The 24,829-nt window shown below is 36.2% G+C and overlaps 1 protein-coding gene across 13 annotated transcripts in view; it reads right to left on the minus strand.

Annotated features, from left to right (window-relative positions):
- The window catches only part of spag9b (sperm associated antigen 9b), a 57,410-nt gene that overhangs the window by 11,608 nt on the left and 20,973 nt on the right, over positions 1-24,829 (minus strand). Inside the window, exons 1-16 of one of the 13 annotated variants that reach the window (XM_016527318.1) lie at positions 24,472-24,559; positions 17,003-17,153; positions 11,208-11,291; positions 9,884-9,931; positions 9,538-9,727; positions 9,021-9,120; positions 8,715-8,836; positions 6,272-6,283; positions 5,920-5,934; positions 5,715-5,772; positions 4,273-4,425; positions 4,130-4,181; positions 2,599-2,729; positions 2,462-2,518; positions 2,340-2,342; positions 685-861 (exon numbers count right to left, since the gene is read on the minus strand). In XM_016527318.1, coding sequence (XP_016382804.1) covers positions 685-861; positions 2,340-2,342; positions 2,462-2,518; positions 2,599-2,729; positions 4,130-4,181; positions 4,273-4,425; positions 5,715-5,772; positions 5,920-5,934; positions 6,272-6,283; positions 8,715-8,836; positions 9,021-9,120; positions 9,538-9,727; positions 9,884-9,931; positions 11,208-11,291; positions 17,003-17,153; positions 24,472-24,548 — 1,430 coding nt within the window. In that variant the 5' untranslated portion in view covers positions 24,549-24,559. Of the gene's footprint in view, positions 1-684; positions 862-1,928; positions 1,932-2,339; positions 2,343-2,461; positions 2,519-2,598; positions 2,730-4,129; positions 4,182-4,272; positions 4,426-5,714; positions 5,773-5,919; positions 5,935-6,271; positions 6,284-8,714; positions 8,837-9,020; positions 9,121-9,537; positions 9,728-9,883; positions 9,932-11,207; positions 11,292-17,002; positions 17,154-21,008; positions 21,376-24,471; positions 24,560-24,829 lie in introns of those variants that run through there. The other 12 variants (XM_016527309.1, XM_016527259.1, XM_016527250.1 and 9 more) reach the window with 12 other exon arrangements.

The following is a 24,829-nucleotide window of genomic DNA, read 5'->3' on the forward strand; positions in this document are numbered from 1 at the left end:
CACACACATATACATATATATATATATATATATATACACATATTGATTTATTACTATTTTACATTATATTTTATTATATTATAATACATTAATATAATAAATAACAGTAACAATAATTATTTTTATTATTCAGAAAAATAATTGTATTTTATAATTATTTCAATTAGAGAAATTTAAGATCAAAACAATAAATACTATTGTACTGTAAAACAAAATAATACAATTATTAACATTATTATTATTGTTATTATTATTATTAACAACAGCAACAACAATTTTAATAATTATTTATAACTATTTAATTTTATAGAACAACAATAAAATTAATTACTTAATTACTTTGCTTTCAAATGTAAAACTACAGAGCACTTATTTTTGGTTGAAAACTGCTAGGAGACCTTAAAGCTTTTCTTTTGTTGAGGACAGATTTATGGACGATTCTTATTACAAATTTGGTAATGTTTGAACCGAACAGACACTAAAAACACTGGATTCATGAGCTGCTTGCATGTAAAAGAAAATGTCAACGCTTGTTAAGTGTTAATTTTGGACCCACGCTAAAATGCTACAGCAGTGTTTTTCTCCTCTGTTTTATGGAACTCATGTGGGTCATACTTCAGGTTAGAAAAAGTATAATGTAGTGTAAGGTCATCTGAATGAGAGGTCAGACAGGAAGTCACTCACTCCTCATTGAGGAAGTCAAAGGCTTTGGATTTGTCACTAGGCAGCTGAGAGAGGGTGCTGCTCCTCTTCTTCACCGAAGGGACGACGTGTGAGGTGGGTGCGTTGTACTTCATGTTAACCGGCGCATCGGGTTTTTTCGCTGTGGTGCTGGATGAAGAGCTGAAGAGCCTGCTGAAACTGAGGGACGTGGGGAGAGAGACACACAGACACAGAGACTCATATGCGGACACAAGCGCAGCAGCAGTTAGAGGTCAAAGGTTAACCGTTATGGGATTGTAGGGTCACGTCCCAAACATGTGCCAAGCCCTTCACACAGTCCTGCGACAAACCACTGACCCGACCGTCAGATATCTAACCACGACCAAAACACGCAGACAGCACATGCTGAACACCTGATCACTGCAAACAAACCTTCTCTGAGGCGCTTCCTTTCTGTATTACACCATTCAATACACTGCTGTTCAAAAGTTTGGGATGCTTTTATTCATCAGTGATGCATTAAATTGATCAAAAGTGACAGTAAAGACATTTATAATGTTATAAATGATTCTATTTCAAATAAATGCTGTTGTTTTTAACTTTCTACTCATCAAAGAATCCTGAAAAATAAAATGTATCAGTTTCTACAAAAATATTGGGCAGCACAACTGTTTTCAACATTGATGATAATCAGAAATGTTTCTTGAGCAGCAAATCAGCATATTAGAATGATTTCTGAAGATCATGTGACACTGAAGACTGGAGTAATGATGCTGAAAATTCAGCTTTGATCACAGAAATAAATTACATTTTAACAAATGCTCACAAAAAAAAAAAAAAGTTATTTTAAATTGTAATAATATTTCACATTTTTACTGTATTTCTGATCAAATAAATGCAGCCTTGGTGAGCAGAAGAGACTTTCAAAAACATTAAAAAGAAAAAAAATCTGACAAACCCCAAACTTTTAAATAGTAAGTGTATAGTTGTTTCAGAAAATATGAATAAATAACAAAAAAATTGAAATAAATAAATAAAAACTACGATGTAATATTTTGGTCTGTTTTTGTGTAATTAAATAATCTTAATCCTAAAGGCTTTTAGAAGGAGCTGTTAGCCAAATGTGACCTGAAACTCGTGAATAAAGCTCTTCTATTATTGCACTTCATCAAACCAAACCATGCACATCCTTCCACAAACATTCAAAGATCTAAACAAACATCTGATATCTGTTTAGGAGAGCTCTGTCCCCTGACCCAACACACCTTCTGCAAACACACAGGACAACATGAATGGGGTTACAGAAAACACAGGAGCACACAAGAGGAGAATGAATGGGTTTAAAATAGATGCAAAACCTTAAATGCCCCCAAATGCAAAACCCCATCTAGACCAGCATGACCTGGGAATGGCATTTCAAACCAACAAAAACAAGCCCCCCGCAGGCTGCTTACTGACACAGATGTGCCAAATCTTTTAAAAACAAGTGTAATGAACGCTTGAGCATTAGTAAAGTTTAATGTAATGTTATGGTCTGGCTGTAAATTCCTGTTATGCTTTTGTTATACCGCTGTTAAAGCTTTAAAGGAATCCCATTCCCATGTCCAAGAACAGATTTTTGGATCCAAGGATCAAACCAAGTGCAAGATTTACTAGGATTTCTAAGATTTACCTACATCCTAGAAGGAAAACAAATAAAAGAGGGACATAAAATGAGAGGGGGAAAACAACGTTTGAACGCCAAACCGCACAAACTAATATAACACAACTTTGAGGAGAACAAAAAAGGGCTGCTTACAATTGCCAGATACTGGACTTTTTCTTCTCAGTCAAGGCTGGATTCTCTCTTGATGCTCTGCATTGAACGAAACACACAGTTGAGTCGATGCAGGGCAGAGCTGTGACGGTTTGAGCACTGAGATTACAGTGACTGACCGTATCATCTCCGTCCACCTGACGGCCTCCTGCAGCTCCATCAGTCTCTCTTTATACTGGTTTCTCTCCATCAGGACCCGGGCCATCTCCACCCGTGTGAAGCGCTTCCGCTGGGCCGTCGGCACGTCACTCTGAGAGAAACACGGCCTCTTATTGTTCAACACAGTAAAACTGATCCTTTGAGATAGTATTGTCTAAAATACTGTGTATACATCAATACATCTCTGCATATAACATATATTTGGGAACACAACGTGCACTTATGATGCATTTATGTTTCACATTTGCATAATTTCCCCAATTTTATGCAGCATTTCACTTATTTCTAATGCGAAGTAAAATAATTGATATACTTGTGAAATATTTATTTTATAGCGCAGCTGCATTACAATAGTAATATATTTGTCTTAGAAACGTTATTTTTTTTATCTCAATCTCAGACAGCAGAGTTTCAGTTGATAAGAAAATACTAAAGCTTTAGGGTTTAACTCTTGAAAGTCGTGCATATTGTAATTTTGCTACAGTAAAAATTTATATAATTATTATAAAAAGTATTTTTTTATTTTACAATGCAGTTGTATTAAAATAGCAATATTTTTCTGTCTTAGAATTATTATTATTAAATCTCAGCAATTTTAATTGATAAGAAAATATTAAAGTTTGAGGGTTTAATTCTTGCAAGTGAAGAAATTAAGTCATAAGTACTGTAATTTTACTACAGTAAAGTAAAAATTATATACTTTTTATAAAATATTCATTTTTCTATTTTGCCATGCAGTTGTATCATAATACTAATATTTTTAACAATTATTATTATTATTATCATCATCATCATAGAGTCCCAATCTCAGTAGATTTGAAAATACCAAAGCTTGAGGGTTTAACTTTTTCAAGTGAAGAAATTAAGTCATAAGTACTGTAAATTTACTAGTTTTAAGTAAAATAATTATATACGTATGAAATATTATTTTTTTTTATTTGACAGTGCAGTTGTATTACAATAGTAATATATTGCTGTCTTAGAAATATTATTATTATTAAATATCATACAGCAGTTTCAGTTGATAAGAAAAACTTTGAGGGTTTAACTCTTTCAAGTGACATTAAGTCATAAGTACTGAACTTTACATAAATAAAAAATGTATATACATTTATGAAATACTCATTTTTTTTATTTTACAGTGCAGTTGTATTGCAATAGTAATATATTTCTGTTTTAGAATTATTATTGTTGTTGTTGCTGCTGTTGTTATTATATCCCTATCTCAGATCTTATACTGTTGAAATGTTTTGCCCTTAATTTTGTGGCAATTTGTCACAGTGGCATCTAAAATGGTACTTAATACAGATATATTCAAAAGTATTGTATTGAAGTTAGGTTTTAGTATCGCGACAACACTAATTAAAAAAAAATTTGCATCAGTAATCGTTTGGCATTACATGTTGACTTCCTAAACTGAAATCTAATGGAACGGTGAGGAGTCTAATGCTCTTCAATCATAATCCACACAGCATCCAAACTCTTGCTTACATCATCGTCCTCTTTCGTCTTCACTTTGGCTTCCTCCAGCTCAGCTCGGACTCTGTTTGGACAAAAACACACAAGCTTCACTCACACACAAAAAAAAAAATTGTCTGGATTGCTGATATATGTCTCTGTGTCTAATGACAAACTTTTTGAGCTCCTCCTCCAGCTCTCTGTTCTTCTCCTCCAGTTTGTCTTTGGACTGTCTCAGGACCTCCAGCTCCCCCTGAAGAACATCTTTTTCACACACCAGCTCATCCACATGAGCGATCAGATCGTTCTTCACCACATTCAGAGCGTTCCTGCAGCAAACACAGTATTTAGACACAACTAAATCTACAGTATAAGTTATTAGTTTGCTTTCTGATTTGAATGTGTTGTAAAAGAAAAACTCCTTACATAGACATTAAATATGTATTTCTATTGCTTGATCCTCCTTGATTGTATAAGACAGACAACACACATACAGCAGGTCCAGTCATGTCTGATTCACAGGCGATTTACTCTTATGAACCAATTATTTTCAATGAATCATTCAAAGACTCACAATCCAGTCCCCAACTAATAAGGTATCAGTGAAAATGTCTTTAATTGACTGAAACGCCATTATTACTTTCAGTCACATCAGACATGAACTGAACCAAGAATTGTGTACTTTATATTCTTCATACTGATTTCATACTATCATTCTGTTGTAATAAATGGCATTTGAATCTAATAAGACTTGCAAAACAAGATCACTGCAGTCATTTCTACTTTTCAGTCCAGTTGATATGATTTTCTTTCAAGCATTGCTGTAACTCCTTTAAAACAGCAGATGGCAGTAGAACCATTGCATATGGAGTAAATATGGACTAAATACAAACAGTTTGGCGTTTTCACAGGCCACATACTAATGCCATATTATGACTTACTTTGTCACATTCAGAGCGTTCCTGCAGCAAACACAGCAATGCAGCTTCAAGAAACAGAAATCTGTGTGTTTTTAATAATTTATTTAGACACAACTAAATCTACAGTATAAGTTATTAGTTTGCTTTCTGATTTGAATGTGTTGTAAAAGAAAAACTCCTTACATAGACATTAAATATGTATTTCTATTGCTTGATCCTCCTTGATTGTATAAGACAGACAACACACATACAGCAGGTCCAGTCATGTCTGATTCACAGGCGATTTACTCTTATGAACCAATTATTTTCAATGAATCATTCAAAGACTCACAATCCAGTCCCCAACTAATAAGGTATCAGTGAAAATGTCTTTAATTGACTGAAACGCCATTATTACTTTCAGTCACATCAGACATGAACTGAACCAAGAATTGTGTACTTTATATTCTTCATACTGATTTCATACTATCATTCTGTTGTAATAAATGGCATTTGAATCTAATAAGACTTGCAAAACAAGATCACTGCAGTCATTTCTACTTTTCAGTCCAGTTGATATGATTTTCTTTCAAGCATTGCTGTAACTCCTTTAAAACAGCAGATGGCAGTAGAACCATTGCATATGGAGTAAATATGGACTAAATACAAACAGTTTGGCGTTTTCACAGGCCACATACTAATGCCATATTATGACTTACTTTGTCTCCAGTAGCTGTGTGTTCTCATGGATCAGGTGTTCGACTTCACGACCCATACCTACATGACAGCAATACAAAGCAGATTTCATGTGACAAAAAATACTCGAGCACAGATCTCTGAAAACCCCACGAATGCTGATTTGACCATTTATGAGACAGAGAACACTTTTCTGGAGAATAGAAATGATCAAGAAATCATGCTTACCAAATAAATTAAGGTCTGAAATTGGCATGCAAACCAAAAAACAAGGAAAGGGTCAGTCAATGACCAAAATAAATAAGAGTGACACTAAATTACTAAGGATCTACAAATAAAAACTGTTCTAACACAGTATCTTAACCAGATGCAATAAAAAAAAAAAGCAACAATGAATTTGTCTTAACCAGCTGCGACAAGCATTTTTTGGTGGCTTGTTTTCTAATGTTGTCGTCTTTTTTTTTGCTTTAGTGTGGACAGACAAGTTACTTGTTGCTAGAAACCTGTCGTGTCGCACCTGGTGAAGATACAATGTACGGAAATGAGAGGACAAAATAAAGAGGAGTGTAAACATACACACCAGAGAACTCGTCTGGGGGAAAGAAAAGCCACAAACATGGAGGAAAAACAACATGATTAGATGGGCTGTGAACGTCAGTGAGGAATGATGGGCTTAGATAAGATGATGAATAAAAGTAACTAATGACTGATGTCTCCACTATTAGAGGAGAATGACATGAAGGAAAAAGACACAACAAACATGCAATTTGGACTTCCATAGAACTCAAAAGTAGACACTTTGAGTCAGTGTTATTTTAGTATCATTGAAATACTATTACAGTTTTTGTTAATTTTTTGCATTAGATTTTATTTTTATATTTTCTATTTAATTTGAATGGAATTTTTAGTTTTTGTGTCATTTTTATTAGTTTTTTTTTTTATATGCCTGTATAGTTTTTATTAATATTTTGAATTAAGCTTTTTAATATTTTCTGTTTTCATTTAAATTGTAAATTTTTATCAAATTTTTAGTGTTTTTGTCATTTTTGTATTAGATTTTTTTATATGCCTATTTAGTTTATATTAATATTTTGCTTTAGCAATGTTTTAGCAATTTTTATAGTTTTTTTGTCAATTTATTTGTTTTTCATTTTTAAATATGCCTATAGTTTGTTTTAATATATCAAGTTAAACTAAATGAAAATTATAAAATTAGTTCAATTTTTATATTTTATGTTTTATCATTTCAAGTATTGATTTTTTTTTAAAGATATTTTTAGTTAACTATAATAACCGTCTTTGAATCATGTGCTTTCAAATGTCAGACAACAAAAGCACCAATACAGTAGTTTTGACATTTCAAGTATTGATTTTTTTTTAAAGATATTTTTAGTTAACTATAATAACCTTCTTTGAATCATGCGCTTTCAAATGTCAGACAACAAAAGCACCAATACAGTAGTTTTGAAGTCATATGATAACAAATCTAAATCGCTGTTCACTGATAGTTTTCCCCTCCACGGATCTTGAGAAGTGGATCAGTTTGATTCTTAAACCAATCATTCAGACCAGCTCTGTGAAATGGAAGAACTATTTTAATCAATAAGATCCGGTTTAAGAGAACAATTAATTCATAAGTCAGATGTCAGTCTTGTGAAGTGCAAGGAAACTATTAAAAAAAAAAATTTAAAAAAAAAACTTAACTCAGTCCGTTCCAAAGCTACTGTATGGCTTCAGAGGACTTGGAATGTAGTCATTGACTTATATGATACTTTTATCGAGCATGAAAGCCTCAAATATCATTCACTTTCATTACATTGATGAGTGGCCAGGATATTCTTCAAAAATCCATCATTTAAGAAAGAAAGGAATTCACACAGGTTTTATGAGTAAATGTTCATTTGTTGGTTGAACTGTTCCTTCAGTTTAAGGCAGAAAGCATGCTGATCTGAGCTCTGGTTGACTGAGAACTTACCCAGCAGATCAGCGCCTTCATCCACGTCTCCTATGAGATCGGTTCCTGCTGATGAGAGCTCCTCAAAGAGAGAGTCAGTGTTACGGTCAAAGGCCATGTTCTCGATGCCTTTAGTGGGAGTGCTAGAAACAAACCAAGATGAAGAACAGACATAAGACAGAGAAAGCCGCTTCGCCTAACAATGTCCAGATGGTTGCTGAAAGTGCGTATGGAATGAAGATCCTCTGAGAGCAGAAAACATAAGCTGCTGGGTCGGTGTGATAAGGAAAGCACTGTGAATGAATGATTGAATCAGTGTGGACGTACCTGGAGCCTTTGCATCCACTCAGATCCATGTCCAGCTCTGGTGTGGACTCAATGATCGCCTGGACCTCTGATCGCTCTGCATTCTCACTTTGATCGGCTCCTGAGCACAAAGATGTATCAGTTAGGTGCGTTTCAAATGGTCTAACGTGTTAAAATTCATCTGTATAATACATTATTTAACTTTCACACTAGAGGCTTTGGTGCAGACAGTGTGATCGTAGTTTGAACACATGTACATCAAATAAATGCAGTTTGTTTCAAAAGGGGAGCTGACATCATTTTAAGTGAGCCACTTGAGAAGTGGATCAGTTTGATTCTTAAACCAATCATTCAGACCAGCTCTGTGAAATGGAAGAACTATTTTAATCAATAAGATCCGGTTTAAGAGAACAATTAATTCATAAATCAGATGTCAGTCTTGTGAAGTGCAAGGAAACTATTAAAAAAAAATTTTTAAAAAAAAAACTTAACTCAGTCCGTTCCAAAGCTACTGTATGGCTTCAGAGGACTTGGAATGTAGTCATTGACTTATATGATACTTTTATCGAGCATGAAAGCCTCAAATATCATTCACTTTCATTACATTGATGAGTGGCCAGGATATTCTTCAAAAATCCATCATTTAAGAAAGAAAGGAATTCACACAGGTTTTATGAGTAAATGTTCATTTGTTGGTTGAACTGTTCCTTCAGTTTAAGGCAGAAAGCATGCTGATCTGAGCTCTGGTTGACTGAGAACTTACCCAGCAGATCAGCGCCTTCATCCACGTCTCCTATGAGATCGGTTCCTGCTGATGAGAGCTCCTCAAAGAGAGAGTCAGTGTTACGGTCAAAGGCCATGTTCTCGATGCCTTTAGTGGGAGTGCTAGAAACAAACCAAGATGAAGAACAGACATAAGACAGAGAAAGCCGCTTCGCCTAACAATGTCCAGATGGTTGCTGAAAGTGCGTATGGAATGAAGATCCTCTGAGAGCAGAAAACATAAGCTGCTGGGTCGGTGTGATAAGGAAAGCACTGTGAATGAATGATTGAATCAGTGTGGACGTACCTGGAGCCTTTGCATCCACTCAGATCCATGTCCAGCTCTGGTGTGGACTCAATGATCGCCTGGACCTCTGATCGCTCTGCATTCTCACTTTGATCGGCTCCTGAGCACAAAGATGTATCAGTTAGGTGCGTTTCAAATGGTCTAACGTGTTAAAATTCATCTGTATAATACATTATTTAACTTTCACACTAGAGGCTTTGGTGCAGACAGTGTGATCGTAGTTTGAACACATGTACATCAAATAAATGCAGTTTGTTTCAAAAGGGGAGCTGACATCATTTTAAGTGAGCCACACACAGCACCATTTATGGAGAATAAACACAAAAACTGTGATAAATCATATAATTAAATAAATCATGCATCTCACTGTTTTGCTTTTTATTGCCTTAAATTTAATTAAACTAAATTTCAAGGCTTAAAATGGAAACCCTGAGCAAAGCAGCGAAAGAAGAGCATTAACGGGAGGGAGACAAATTGCATTTGGATTGTCTACTGTGACTGTGACATTAGGAGTCACCTGAAGATGCCACAGCATGCTGTACGCCGATGTTCTTACTGCTGTCGGGTTTAGCGCTGCTTGAGCCCAGGTTCCTGTTCAAACCCTCGGCCTCCTCCGTCCGCGGCGTGTCCATCGCTACAGCTGACGTCGCTGCAGACATGGTCGTGCCGGATTTGGACTCTCCCCTACCGGCATCAGAAAGTTCATCCTGAAAACAAACCCATCAAGCATTACCAGCAGCATAAGCAATAAGCACGGAGTCATATCAAGTATATATGAATAAACAGCCATCGATCGCACTTATGTGCTAAATGAGACTGGGTACGGTTCACATTAATCATAAAGACTAACACAATATCATCACCTCATGCTCTGCACACCATGCTCTTGTCCTGCGATGAGGACAGACATGCTGCATGCAGATTAATTTAGAAAGATTGTTAACTGGCTTTAAGTAATTAAATTAACACTGACCATACTATATAGCAGAGATAAGCAATCTTCACTTACATACCAGAAGTTTGGACTAAGAATTTTTTTTTTCTCATCAAGGATGCATTAAATTGTTCAGGAGTGTCAGTAAAGACATGCATAATGTTAAAAACTAAAAATTCTATTTTAAATGAATGCTGTTCTTTTAAACTTTCTGTTCATCTGTGAATCCTGAAAAATAAAATGTGTGATCGTTTCCACAGAAACGTTCAGCAGCACAACTGTTTTCAACATTGATAATAATCAGAAATGTTTCTTGAGCAGCAAATCAGCATATTAGAATGATTTCTGAAGATCATGTGACACTGAAGACTGGAGTAATGTTGCTGAAAATTCAGCTTTGATCACAGCAATAAATTACATTTCACAATATATTGACAGAAAACAGCTAAATTGTAATAATATTTTAAGTTGTAATTATATTTCACGGTTTTTACTGTATTTTTGATCAAATAAATGCAGCCTTGCTGAGCAGAAGAGACTTCTTTCAAAAACATTAAAGGACTGATGATCAGAGAGAAAACGGCAGCAAACAAAATATATGATTTTTGAGTCTACATTTTGAACATTCAGTTGAGCTTTTACCAATATAAATCATGACAGAAAGTACAAAATTTGAGTGGGGGAAAAAACACTGACACACAAAACACGCATGATTTAGTGGCATTAAAAACAATATATAAACTTAAATAAATATTCCAGGTTATTATTCACTGGCCTTTTTCCCCCAATACAATGAATAGAGACTGAAGCTTTAAATAAAGTTATTTCAAGCTTCATAAAAGATACAAAAGCACCGTAAAGATGGTTTACACTGTTGCTATTTTGAGAAGTTAGAAGTTGAAAATAACCGGGAATATTATTTGGACCACATTGAAAATTGCAAGTGAAACTGCAAGCAATAACATCAACCACACAGATGCTGACTACAACCAAAACTACAGTTTAACTCAAACATCACCAGGGATATTGACTACATTTGTAAGCTATTTATTTGGTACTCACTCCCATGAGTTGACCTATATGTTGTTTAAATGTTAGTATGTGGTTGCAGGCAGCAGTTTGTGGACTATGAATGCACTTTTCACTATCGATACAAAAACAGTAAGGGGTGTGGAGACGAGCCAAACAGAGCACACTACACACTACGCTGCAGCTGCCACGGAGGTTATGGCAGGACTAGCAGACTGGACTACCTTACTGGAGTCGCTCCACTGGGTTTCCAAATTCTCCTGTGAACTCTTACCATCCCCTCTCCTGAGGGATTCATTCGCCTCCAGCTGCCCAGAGAGAAACGTACAGTAAGCAACACATAGGTAGAGCAACACTGCCCCTTGTTTCTGTTTATCATGCACTCAGCCAGGTGGCTGATGGGAACTGCATGAGCATTATATAAAAAGAAAATCAGGTCAGTCCTTCCCCAAAAAGCATTAGGAGCCTGCTTGTCAAATCCAGATTAAGCTGTAACTACAGTAAAATGAACTGTAGGCCAGGATTACACATAATCCCATGGTCAATCAAAAAGCATGACAGACAGTTTATAGGAAACTTTGTGTATTTTATGGTGGACTTTTTAATGGAGCCAGATTGAACTAAAGCTTTAAAACCAACATGAAATAACAATGGGAACCCATTTTAATTTCCATAATGTGATGCATTTCAGAGTCAAACCAGATACTCAGCGAAGATACACTTTTCAAAGTCAAATGTCCAGTGTGTGGCGATAAAAATGAATTTTGTTTTATCCAAGAGATGAATGTGAATCTGTTTTTTTTTTTATGTTGGTTGTTGTACATATCACGACAGTTCAGAAATGAAAAGCACTAAAAGGTTAATGTGGTATCACATTTTGAACCCTAACCCGACCCCAAAAGCTAACCCGATCATGTGATTACAAAAGCAAATGTGAGATAAAAACACATTCGCTGAATCAACCATGTGATTTTATCTCGTGTTTTAATGTACTCGTACCCAAGCGCTTCACTTCACAAGTGCAATGTTGTACCGGGTGCGTTACCGAGCAAGTTTACTGGGTCAGAAAAGACAAACATATGAAGTGGGTTATGAGATACAAATATCAAAATGTATTAGTTTACAAATCATGCACTACAATAAAACTGTTTTGAGCTCATAGGATAGTATTGCGCAAGGAACTATGCGAAAATAAGTCTTTATTAATCAATAATCTGCCACTTTAATCATAATTTGTGTGAAAAGGAATAAAAGCTTGTGGTGTTTTACTGCCACTCGTGTTCATTTCAGCTAGAAACTGCGGTGAATTGTATGTATATGTACGTTTTTTAAGTTTTTCCAATGAGCCTGAACGCTCACATGCTCCGAATGTCTTTCTCTATTGACAAAGAATATCAGAAGATACATGAGTGAAAATGTGAATGTTGACATTTCTTGTTTTGTTTGTTTGTCTACACAGAAGAAAAACAGTACAGTGGCAAATTTGGCAAAAATTAGGCCAGTTTTCGAACTCTGAGGCCGCTGCCCTCCAGCTCTTCAGATAATGAGATGTATTATTAATGTGACTTTTCAAACAGCACTACACCTGGTGACTGGGCTCTATATAAAGAACCAAAGCTCTCATTATAATCAATCGGTTATGGAAGTACAACTAATCCACAGGGAGCGGCAGGGACCGATAATAGGTTTTACACTCCTGTTTGGAAAGCACAAACTTCAAAGCGCTCTTTCTTCTCCCTGACATATGCGCACAAGCCAACAAAAGCACAAGTGCGCACACACAAAACCCTGGCTGCAAGATGCTCCCATACTCTCTCGGGTTTCCATGGCAGCATGTGCCCACTTTTTCTCAATGTGGCAGTTCAGAGCTGTTTAACCTGAGGAGAGGCTGACAGCAAGTGATGGCCTAGTAGGCTCTCAGAAGCAGCAGCGCTGAGACTCTGGGGGATGATATGGAGAGAAATGCAGAGTCACGGAGCGCACAAAGGCCAGTCTGTATCAGTCCACAGTGGGAGTCTGATGGAGCCTTTGTGCTTCTGAAACTCAGACGACTCACCAGTGGCCTTGATGGGGTCTTATAATGAGAAATCAAATATTCTTTGATCTTTTGAAATAACAGAGCTTGATGTACACCTACTGTGACTTTCAGAAGTCAAAAGACTGCATTAAAAAGGGCTTGAGCTTTCACAACTTTTTGACATCAGGCTGATTTATGCATCAGTGAGTCACGATGAAGTAATATGGATGAAGCAGAAAAGATAATATTATTCATAAACAGATAAGCTGCCAAATGATGGGCTGTTTCTGTCTGGATGTAGCACCTACTGCTCTGCACTTTCTTCCAAATGAATTGGAAAGAGTGGTTAATGTTCATTTTAACAAAACAAACAATGCTGTTTGCACACTACATGAAGATTATCATATAAAATACTGTATATTTTAATATAAAAATATTTTTGCCAGAACTTTTATTTTGAATCTTCATTCAGTGTGCGTAAACAGCATTGATTGTTTGGTAATAAGTCTTATTAACTGAAATAATAAGTTTGACAATGCAACAACACTTTGTTAATTATCAGTCAATTAGTCAATCTTTAACAACTCCTCTGATTATTTCAGCTAATTGTAACACCAAATACTCCACATAAAAGATCACAGAGCTCCACACACATGACATGCAGGGGGAAAAAACAAGATACAGTGGCCATGAATTAACAATTAACTCCCACAACTTATTAATTTAGATAAACAACCCTATAGTGGACATGATTTAACTGTATATGTATATATGTATGTATACTGTATGTCTATGTATAAATGTATGTATATGTATATATGTATGCATATGTATATTTTTTTCCTTCATGTCATGCAGAGGGTTCTGCACTTTTCTATGACTAAGTAGGAAAAAAAACAGACTTATTTATATTACAAATAAAAAAAAATTTAATATGAGGGAATGAATTAAAAATATTAATGTGTGGCTATAATGTCTATTTTATCTTCTGGATGTCATGCACACACACACACACACACACACACACACAAAAGAAATTATGTTCTCGTATCTTTCAAGATGAAAATAGAAAAGCAAGTAGGTCAAATTGTAACAGAAAAAGCAGTCAAGAATATTTTTGCACACAAACAAGAATTAAGTGGAAAATATAGAAGCAATACTTGGTATATGAAAAATAGTGAGACATGGAACTGTAAAGAAGTGCATATAAAGTGGAAAAGAACGAAATCTTCATTATGGGGGAGAATAAAATGAGGTGGTACAGAAGTAAACAAGGATTTCTGAGGGCGGAAATGCTCATCACACACCATCAGACTCCAGCAGTGTAAGCACTCTTCTGCTTCTGAGAGCTGAAATATGACCGTCATCCTTCAAAAACTCCTGCATCAGGCTCAACATTGAGACAGGCTTCAAGGTCAGTCTATTCTAAAACGTGAGAGATTGACATTGCCATCGTTGCTGACAAAATCAATGTGAATCAGGGAAGAGGAAAGGATTCAGATCAGTCTAGTGGTCAGTCAAGATGGGTTTTCCCAATGGCAGATTCTGTAACTTCTACATTTGTTACTCAAAATCTTCTGGGTGAGAACTACCCAGTTAGGGAGCACATGAGTCAAATGGTTTGTTTGTCTTGAGCTTTGAGAGGGTTGTGAACATTAACACGGCAGGAAGAGGTTGATGGCAAACGATTACTTCATTAACATGAATATGTATGAAGGGGCCTAGTGCATGTATCTCTATGGGAGATGGAAGGTTCCAGAGCAGGAAAAAGAGGATGTTTTGTAATGCTGAGAACTGACCCAGGATCAGCCCTGGCCTGTTTGTCTGGCTCTTGGCCCTGTTAGGGCTCTGTTTAAGCATGCAGGGCACAGCAGGTCCTCAGAATGAGCTTCCTTCCCGCTGGCAGTGCCGCTCAGGCTTCTTAAACATATGTTCTGCGCAGATCCATTCAGAGTGAAACTCCCTCAATACAAACTAACGGTGTCGTCATCGCTTTTACTCCCCCCAAACCCATGTTCACTTTCTGGGAAGCAGATAACAGCCTGCTCTGGGTGCTGTTGTCAACAGAATAGCACTGATGATGACAACATGATGATTCGCTAGTGGGGCTGGGAATTGGCACACATTTTAAAATTCAATGCGATTCACAAGCTCTTGATTTGATTTGATTTGACATTCATTCATTTGGATATATATAGGGCTGTGTGATAAAACGATAACCATAATTATCGTTAGGGCTGTGCAATTAATCGAAATACAGTTTCGATTTCGGCCTCCAACGATTATGAAAAGACAATAATCGAGATAAAACGATTATTGTGCCCCATTCCGCCCCTTTTCCAGCGTTGCGCTATCGTTCCTCCATAAAAGCCCAATTTCACATGCAAATCAGTAAAATCATGTAACGTGACTTTTGCAAAAAGGCATGTGCTTGCTTTATTGAAGTGTATAAGATTTATTCATGGTTTTAAAAGCGCTAAAGAGAACTTGTGCTGTTCCTCTGGAAGATTTCTGTGCATGCGCTCCGGAACAGAACATGGACATGTAAAGTCAACTTTAGGTCAAGCTGCGCAACTAAATGGTCAAATACACGCAAAAATGTTTTAAAAATGCGGCGCTTCGTGATTATTCATGTAAACCTTCATCGGTCATGTAATAAATGAACAAACAGTTGAGAAAGAAAACACATATGTAACGGTAAAATTGGATCCGTGCGGCTCTTAAAGTGACAGCGGCTATATTCCTGCTTTGACTGTGTGCTTAATATTAATCAAATAACAAAAACAAAGACAAAATCACACACTGCTCTTGAGTGAAGGACTTTTGCAGCTTTAATAAGAAACAAAGAAGTTCAATTCTTACAGTGAAGACTATATATGCGGTTTTATTTTACATTTGATTATTCATTTCTGTTAAATGAATACTTGAGACTTAAAAAAAACCTTAAAGCACAGTTTGTTTCATTTGTATCTTTTTATTTTATTGCATTTGTCCTTTGCTTTTTTTTTTTTTTTATTACCGACAGTTTAATTATTTTTTTAAATAATTGAGGAATTTTTTGTTTATTACCGACAGTTTCATTATTTTTTTTAATAATTTTGAGGACTTTTTTGTTTGTTACTAATATCAGTTACCCTAATACTCTGCTGTGGTATTGAGAATTGTATCGTCATCATTTACCATGGATTTACTGTAGTAACACTAACTGCACCATGCTATTGTGTTAGAAATGTGGGATATTCATATGGAATTTTATTATATTATTAATGTAGACATAAATATATTAAAGGAGTAATGGAATATAACTACATTATTTTTTGTGATTAAGTTGTAGCATTTGTGCATTTATACTAAATGTAGATTTAGATACAATTACCTAGAAAATATATAGTTACATTTTTAACCATGGTATTGAGGTGCGTTGGTATGTGTGGTTTTAACTGTGGTGATCATGATCTAAATGTATGCTCCTATGGAAGACCAATGGTTAATTAAAAGAAAACTCAGTCATAATAATTACATTTCACCATATAAAAATGAGGATGTTACAATTTTTACCGATGTGACTGTTTTTTTATAATAAACATAAATTTACATCTGCAAACTGTGCTGAAGACAGTCATCAAAGTCAGGCAACACAAACCTTTTACGTGATTTGACACAATATCACTCAATATCACTATGAAAGTTGAGACTTTCATATCAAAAGTAACAAAGCACAAAGTTTATGGTGATTTTTGGATGGCATGTGTACTGTAAATAATATTTTGTTACGGTTCATTCATGCATCAACACAAAACAGCATAGACTAAAAGATTGATCTTGGGATTTAAGAATCAATATTGGTTAATCGAGAAATCAACTGTCAACCCAGTCCTACTCTATTTTAAGGAATATTTTAAGGCTTTTTATATATTTAAAAATTAGGCCTTTTTTTACCATACGCTCCCAAACTAGGGATGTAATATAAGTAAATTATCTGCAAACCGGTGTGTTTCTCACCTTAAGGCTGGTGTTGGAGCGCGGGTGGCTGATATTGTTGTATCTCCATGTGTCCGTTCCTGGAGTCTCCACAGCCTCCCTGTGCAGATCGGGGGTCATCACATCACTTCCCGGCAATGAAAAAATACCCAGAGAGACAGGACGCTCCTTCCTGAATACACACAAAACATACGATTGAACACTTAAGCAAGAAACCTTATGGATTACATAATGTCTTGTATTCCGATATCAACAGAGCATTTTTCGCAGCAGCTCATATCAAGTATTTGGTAGACATGACACTATACTGCTACCAAAACAAGAATTACATTGGCTTAAACTAGATTTTTATTCCATTTTCTTCTTCTGACCATCAATTTGCACTGGCTACCAGTAGCTGCTCGCATAAAATTCAAGGCATTAATGTTTGCCTACAAAACCACCACTGGCTCTGCACCCATTTACCTAAATTCATTACTTCAGATTTATGTGCCTCTAGAAGCTTGCGTTCTGCAAGTGAACGACGCATTATTATATATATATACCTTGCTACGTGTACTGCGTTAGGCTAACCGAGACTTGTCATTTGCACTTATATATTGTTGCTCTTTTGTTAGTTTTGACTGCTTTTATTGTCCTCATTTGTAAGTCGCTTTGGATAAAAGCGTCTGCTAAATGACTAAATGTAAATGCTTTCGGACTAAAGACTCACTACCACTATGATGGTACCACTACAATTGGACTGACAATTTTCCCAGTATTTCCCAGTAAGGAGTTTAAAGGGGTTTCTAGGGTGTTTGGAGAGGTAAGTAGGGTGTTGCTAAGTCAAAAAGCGAACTCAAGTCTTTATGACATTAGGGCCTTTCGCACCGCTTTAGTTCCAGAACTAAATGTACAGTACTAAAGTACTGGGACGATTTTGCGCGAACTATTTCCCAGTACCATTTAAAGGGTTGCATTCGCACCGAGAGTGTGTACTAAGAAGTGACGTAAGCCAGTCGACAGCGTCGTCATTTGTGCGCGGCGTTCAACAACAGAAACAAAGAAAAACAACATTAACAACAGGAGGATGGAAGACGCTGTGATCGGACCAGTTGTGCTGGTTAGACCCTGCTCCGGAGTAGGAGCTAATTTGGTTCTCGAAAAAGGCAGTCCGGTACTAAAATCGCACCCAGTTCCGGCGGTGCGAAAACGCCAAAAAGTGGGTAGTTCCACAATTAGTTCTGGTACTATGAAAAGGTTCCCGCGGTGCGAAAGGCCCTATTCTGATTCTTCCACATCTCAATGCAAGTCTATGATATGTTTTTGTCTGTTTTGGGTGTAAGAAATATGAGCAACAGCAATAACGAATTATGAACTAAATAGTAAACATTATAGATTACATAATGTCCTTTATTCAGATTTATTCAGATATGAATGGAGCATGTTTTTCAACAATTTCATATCAAGTTTAGGGTGGAGATGAAATCATATTGCATTGGTTTCACTGCATTTTTACACAGTTTTTTTTTGGCAAAAAACTCATTGCCACAGTGTTACAACCGGACTGACAACATTCCCAGTAGGTGTTTTAAGTGGTTTCTAAGGCCTTTGGATCAGTGACAAGCCAACAAGCCAACATGAGTCTTTATGCTTTTCTGATCCTTATACATGTCTCAATAGAAGTCTATGGTGCACGTTTTCAGGTTTTTAGATTTAGGTGCATGAAGTATGTGCCTTAGCAAACAGCACAAACATCAGAGCTCCTCTAGGAGAGCAGAGGAGCGTTTGATTGATGGGGCTTTTCTTTTGTCTTCTCTGATTGTCTGTCTTCCTGTTGTGGGTTGCCATAGAGCTGCATTCAGAGCCTGAACCTGCTGACTGCACATTCAGAGCGGCTCTGCTCACATGAGCAGGATTCACTCTATTCAGCTGGAACAGTACAGTAAGGAAAAAATGTAAGCACAGGTTTTTTTTTGCCAAATTTGAGGAAGTGTGAATTTCAACTACTACCACAAAAATCTGCGATAACGCAACTAATCAGACGTGCTGTATCTCTACAGAGGAACAAGCGTCCCAAAAGTCGAGTGCACCTCAGTGACGTGTGTTAAGTGAAAATAAAAGGGAGTAAATTAATGCATATCAGAGCTTCGTACATCAGACAGCTCCATGAACGCACATCAATACTCATGCTGAAGGCAAAACCTTGCGTAATCACACACGTCAGAGGACACGTAGTGACAGTCACATATGTCATGCAATAAAGGTTGAGTTGTAGAAGTTCAGGTCCGAAGTTCAATTCATGAAGAGCTATTACAGCACAGGCAGTTTCTGTTTCAGACTATTTATAAAAGCAGAACCAGAAGAAATCCTGGAAGAAACTGGTCAAAAGCAACTAATATGATGTTTGCATTGGAACAGCAAGCCAAGTCCAGTTATCTGCAACTAAATTATACAAAAGCTAGATGAAAAAGATGAATCTTTGATGGGTTCAGAAGCAAGAACAGTTTCCCTTTTATCAAAACACAGAAAGCAAGTATTTCAATTCTCGCGATGAAACAAAGCAAGCTGCTCTCTGGAGTCAGGATAAATTAGAGGTAGTTAACAGCAGGATAACAAGCTTTCTAAACAATCAAAATCACTTTCAAAATCTACTGAAGTTATGTTAGCATATCACAGTCAGAAATGGCTATTTGTTGAATATTAAATCACATTTGTATCCATTTTTTATTACCCAAATTATATTTATCAGTCTTTAGCTTTGCTCATGAAAAGAAAACTATTGTCAGCTTTACAGAATTACCCACTGATAGTACAATAAATATTAACAATTAAAAAAAAAGTCTACTTTGGAAACTTATTTAAACTTTTGTGACACTGTCATGACAATTAAGCACATTTTGACCTCCAAGTCATTTTAATGATGTTAAAATACACTATAGTTCAAAAGTTTGAGGTTGGTAAGGCTTTTGATTAAGGAAGTCTCTTCTGCTCACCAAGGCTGCATTTATTTGACCAAAAATACAGTAAAACAGTAATACTGTGAAATATAATTACAATTTAAAATAGCTGTTTTCTGTGAATATGTTGTAAGTGTCCTTTATTTCTGTGATCAAAGCTGTATTTTCAGCATCATTACTCCAGTCTTCAGTGTCACATGATCCTTCAGAAATCATTCTAATATGCTGATTTGCTGCTCAAGAAACATTTCTGATTATTATCAATGTTGAAAACTGTTGTGCTGCCCAATATTTTTGTGAAATACTGATACATGACACTGTGATGCATTTTATTTTTCAGGATTCTTTGATGAAAATAATTTTCAAAAGAACAGCATTTGTTTGAAATAGAAATCTTGTGTCACATTATAAACAGCTTTACTGTCACTTTTGATCAATTTAATGTGTCCTTGATGAATACATTTAAAAATATATATATTATATATTTATCTGACGGTAGTGTTACAAGTGTAGGGCTCATTATTTTTTTTATTTTTTTTTATTTTAAATATTAAAGCTCAGGTTACAATGTATACATGTTTTATAATTTCAATCACCCGAACAGGACACCACAAACATGAAACCTGCTTAACATCTCCAAACAATCAACAGAAAGCTCTTCAAAGCATCAAACAATATCAGGTGTTCAATTGGAGCTGTACTGAATGCAACTCTAGTGCACTAAGGAAGTATGGAAGCACAGAACAAAATGAAGCCACACAGAATAAGTGAAGCCACAAAGAATGATATGCATTTCTCTGACAGAACACCAGCAAAGAGACAGAACCCTGCACTGTATTGACAAGAGAAATGAACTCTGTGCTGTGTGACTCTCAGCTCTGCCGGTTCTCGCCGCATCAATGCTTGATCCACTCTTGTTTACTACATTCTCTCGACTCGTCTCAAACACGATGAACAAGCAACGCAGTAAAATACAAACACAGACTGACAGAAATGCAGGGAAAACAGAAGCTTAACTTGAAGAGGATATGACAGCCAGTGAGAAGAAAACTAGGCATCATCCACACACACATACTGTCGCTGCGTACCTGCTGATGCGGGGCAGGGAGTGTGTGATGGCGGGCAGGCCGTTAGAGACAGAATAATGCACCAGCAGCAGAACGGAGAGAGAAACCAGAACGGCAGAGTTGATGACCACCGCTCCCCCCACGAAGCCAAAGACAAACAGCAGCATGCATCCCGGACTCATGGCTGCCTCCACGCACTATGGGCCGCCCGCTGCCCCCCGAAACGCGAAAACAATCCCATCAACACCGGCACAGCAGCGCGAGGATCAGAGTGTGTGTGTGAGCGCGGCTCTGCAGCCTCTCACTGCTGTGACATCATCCACACGGCGAACGCGCGCACACACACACACATACACATACGAGCGGCTTTGCAGCAGCTGTCTTTTCTTGTGTGCTGCTCACGCACTCCTCTGTTGCCTAATGAACAGCTCTTATGCACTGATTCTGAATGCGTTTTCTGGTTTCTATCCCACAGCTGATTGGTTGTGGGAATAGATGCGTATATGCAGATCAGAGAGAACAACAAACATACTCTAGCTTGTCTCCAGAGAGCACAAAAGCCCAATCCACCTGCTAACAAGCATGAGGTGAATCAATCCCTGACTTTGAAGTGCATGTACTGTATTTATGCAGTGTAAAATATAACAAAGTGCAACTTGTTTTATGGCATTATGCTATGCGTTTTCCGGTTTCTATCCCACAGCTGATTGGTTGTGGGAATAGATGCGTATATACGCAGATCAGAGAGAACAACAAACATACTCTAGCTTGTCTCCAGAGAGCACAAAAGCCCAATCCACCTGCTAACAAGCATGAGGTGAATCAATCCCTGACTTTGAAGTGCATGTACTGTATTTATGCAGTGTAAAATATAACAAAGTGCAACTTGTTTTATGGCATTATGCATATTAAATACTGCAAGGTTTTTCTGTCTTTAACACCACTGAGTATAAAACTATGGAAGTCATTTCTGCCACTGAATAAAAAAATTAAAAAGTAATTTTCATCTCGCAATTCTAAAGTCGCAATTGCAAGAAAAGAAGTGAGAATTCTGGATAAAGTCACATTGCGAGAAATAAAATCTGAATTGGGAGATATAAACGTGCAATCATGAGAAATAAAGATAGAATTGCAAGATGTAAACTCGCGATTGTGAGAAATAAAGTCAGAATTGCGAGATATAAACTCGCAATTGCTTGTAATACTGTATAGTCAGAATTGCGAGAAATAAAATCTGAATTGCGAGAAGTAAACTCGCAATTGTGAGAAATAAAAAGCCAGAATTGTGAGATATAAACTCAGAATTGCGTGTCAAAGTCAGAATTGTGAGATATAAACTTGCAATTATATCTCACAATTGCGACTTTATGAATAAAATATAAAACAATGCAATTGCACCTTTTTATCTAACAATTTTGACATCTTTTCTAAGAAATGCGTAACAGAAACATGCAATTCTGAGAAAAGAAATTTGAATTAGGAGATAAAAAGGTGCAATTACCTTGTTTTATTTTTTTATCAGTGGCAGAAACAGGCTTCAATATAAAACAAATTGTTCTTTAAAGTCAATGCTGAAATAAAAATAATTCTTTGTACAATAAAACTAGTATCAGTGTAAAAATCAGCTTGAATTGTAAGAGGACTGACTTACACCACATACTGCAGATTTTTCCGAATATGATCAAGTTTTTTTTTTAAATAATCCCATAATCCTCTCAGCAGATAGACTCTCCGAACAAATCCATCTATAAACCAACAGGCATGACCTTCACAAGCAACACATGATTCTCACAACATTTGTAACATGGCTCAGTCTAGGACAGGGGTTTTCAAACTGTGGTCCGGTCTGGGTGTCCATCGAAACATTTGAGTGTAAAAAAGCTAATATTTACTTAATTTGACAATTACTATTTCATTCGTCTTTCTAATGTCTGAAAATTAGCTTTGATTATTCTGTCATAGTTTCCAAAAAAAAAGGGTAACATTTTACTTAAAGCCTTTATATATAATGCATTATAAAGGGTTATTAAAGGGTATAACGCATTAAAATATTTCATGTGCGTTGTAATACATTATATCTTGTTGTAAATAATTATAACCGAATTTAAAATGCGTAGTGTAACAATGAATTGATTAGTGTTATAAAATGTATTACCTGTGGTTGCAATTATTTATGAGATTGTATACTGCATTATAAGGTGCATAACAAGGCACAATTAATGCATTAAAACTACTTTTATAATGCATTATACATAAAGGCTTTAAGTAAAGTGTTACCAAAATGACAACACTTTTGTACTTGCATGTTTTTATGTAGTGACACATTTATACAAATAGATGTGAATGGACTTCTTTGTTTGCGTCATTATGTTTTTTTTTTAAGGAACTTAATATTTTAATTGATCATGGATGCATTAAATTGATCAAAAGTGACAGAAGACATTTATAATTTTACAACAGATTTCTATTTCAAATAAATGCTGTTCTTTTAAACTTTATATTCATTCACAAATCCTGAAAAATAAAATGCATCACAATTTCCACAAAAATATGAGGCAGCACAACTGTTTTCAACATTGATAATAATCAGAAATGTTTCTTGAGCAGCAAAGCGGCATATTAGAATGATTTCTGAATGATCATGTGACACTGAAAACTGGAGTAATGATGCTGAAAATTCAGCTTTGATTACAGCAATAAATTACATTTTACTATATATTGACAAAGAAAACATTTATTTTAAATTGTAATAATATTTCAAAATTTTTACTTTTTTTAAATGTATTAAATAAATACAGCCTTGATGAACAGAAGAGACTTTAAAAAAAAAAAAAAAACATTTAAAAAAATCTTACTGGCTACAAACTTTTATTTAATATTTTTATCAATTCATTTAAATTTGCATACAACATGTTGTCTTTAAAATCACACTTACTATTTTCCAGTCACATAGTGAAAATATAACTGTATTTTTAGGATCACAATTTTGGGGGATCCTTATTATTACAATGTTTGTATCTATAAGCGTGAACAGATTAGAGCCGGCCATCACTGAAACCCCTGTAGAAACCATGTCACGTTATGCTTGTGAAGCCTCTGTGAAATACACATTTTCATGCTTCAATTTTCATGCTGTCAGTCTATAACACAATCACCAAGCCATCCATCCCACTGCTTCTGTCTTCATTAACATCTGCCAGACGATTCTCTCTCTCACTCAATCCCTCCATATCACACTCAGCCGAGACACACACAAACCGCTGACCTACATTAGGAGAGGCTCACAGATTTTGCGTGCATGCATGTGGGAGACTTCACGAGGGTTATTTAAGTGCAAAATCACAGCCGCATTATATGGAACTGGCATAAACAGTAAAGCAAAAACTATTAATTATAGCTATACACACAGAAACTGGTTTTAGAAACTGTGTAGGTGGATGAAATATAGTGTAGTATTTGTGAATGAGATCAGAAACCTCCTCACCTAATTCTGCTCTGACTCGTATTGTCTGTGGTCTCTCCCGTCATCTGCTGGTATTTGGTACGTTCCAAGTGCTCCATGTAACTGTGGATCATCTGTGAATCCAAACACACAGTATTCTTTGATGACAGCAGCAAAAGACTACATGCAAAAGCATCTTTTAGGGCTTTGATTCTTCACAACGACACAAAGTCGATTTCCAGACCGTTTCTGCTCCTCTCTGGTGGAACGAGCTGACAACCTACACCTGAACAGCTGAACCATCACAACTTTCAAGGGCCCTGTTTACACCTGGTGTTAAGATGCGTTTTGGTCAAATGGATCACAAGCAGACGAGGGAGACACATTCCCTTTCACACCT

The sequence above is a fragment of the Sinocyclocheilus rhinocerous genome, unplaced genomic scaffold, assembly GCF_001515625.1.
Source record: "Sinocyclocheilus rhinocerous isolate Xijiao unplaced genomic scaffold, SAMN03320098_v1.1 scaffold792, whole genome shotgun sequence".
In the NCBI taxonomy this organism is placed as follows: domain Eukaryota; kingdom Metazoa; phylum Chordata; class Actinopteri; order Cypriniformes; family Cyprinidae; genus Sinocyclocheilus; species Sinocyclocheilus rhinocerous.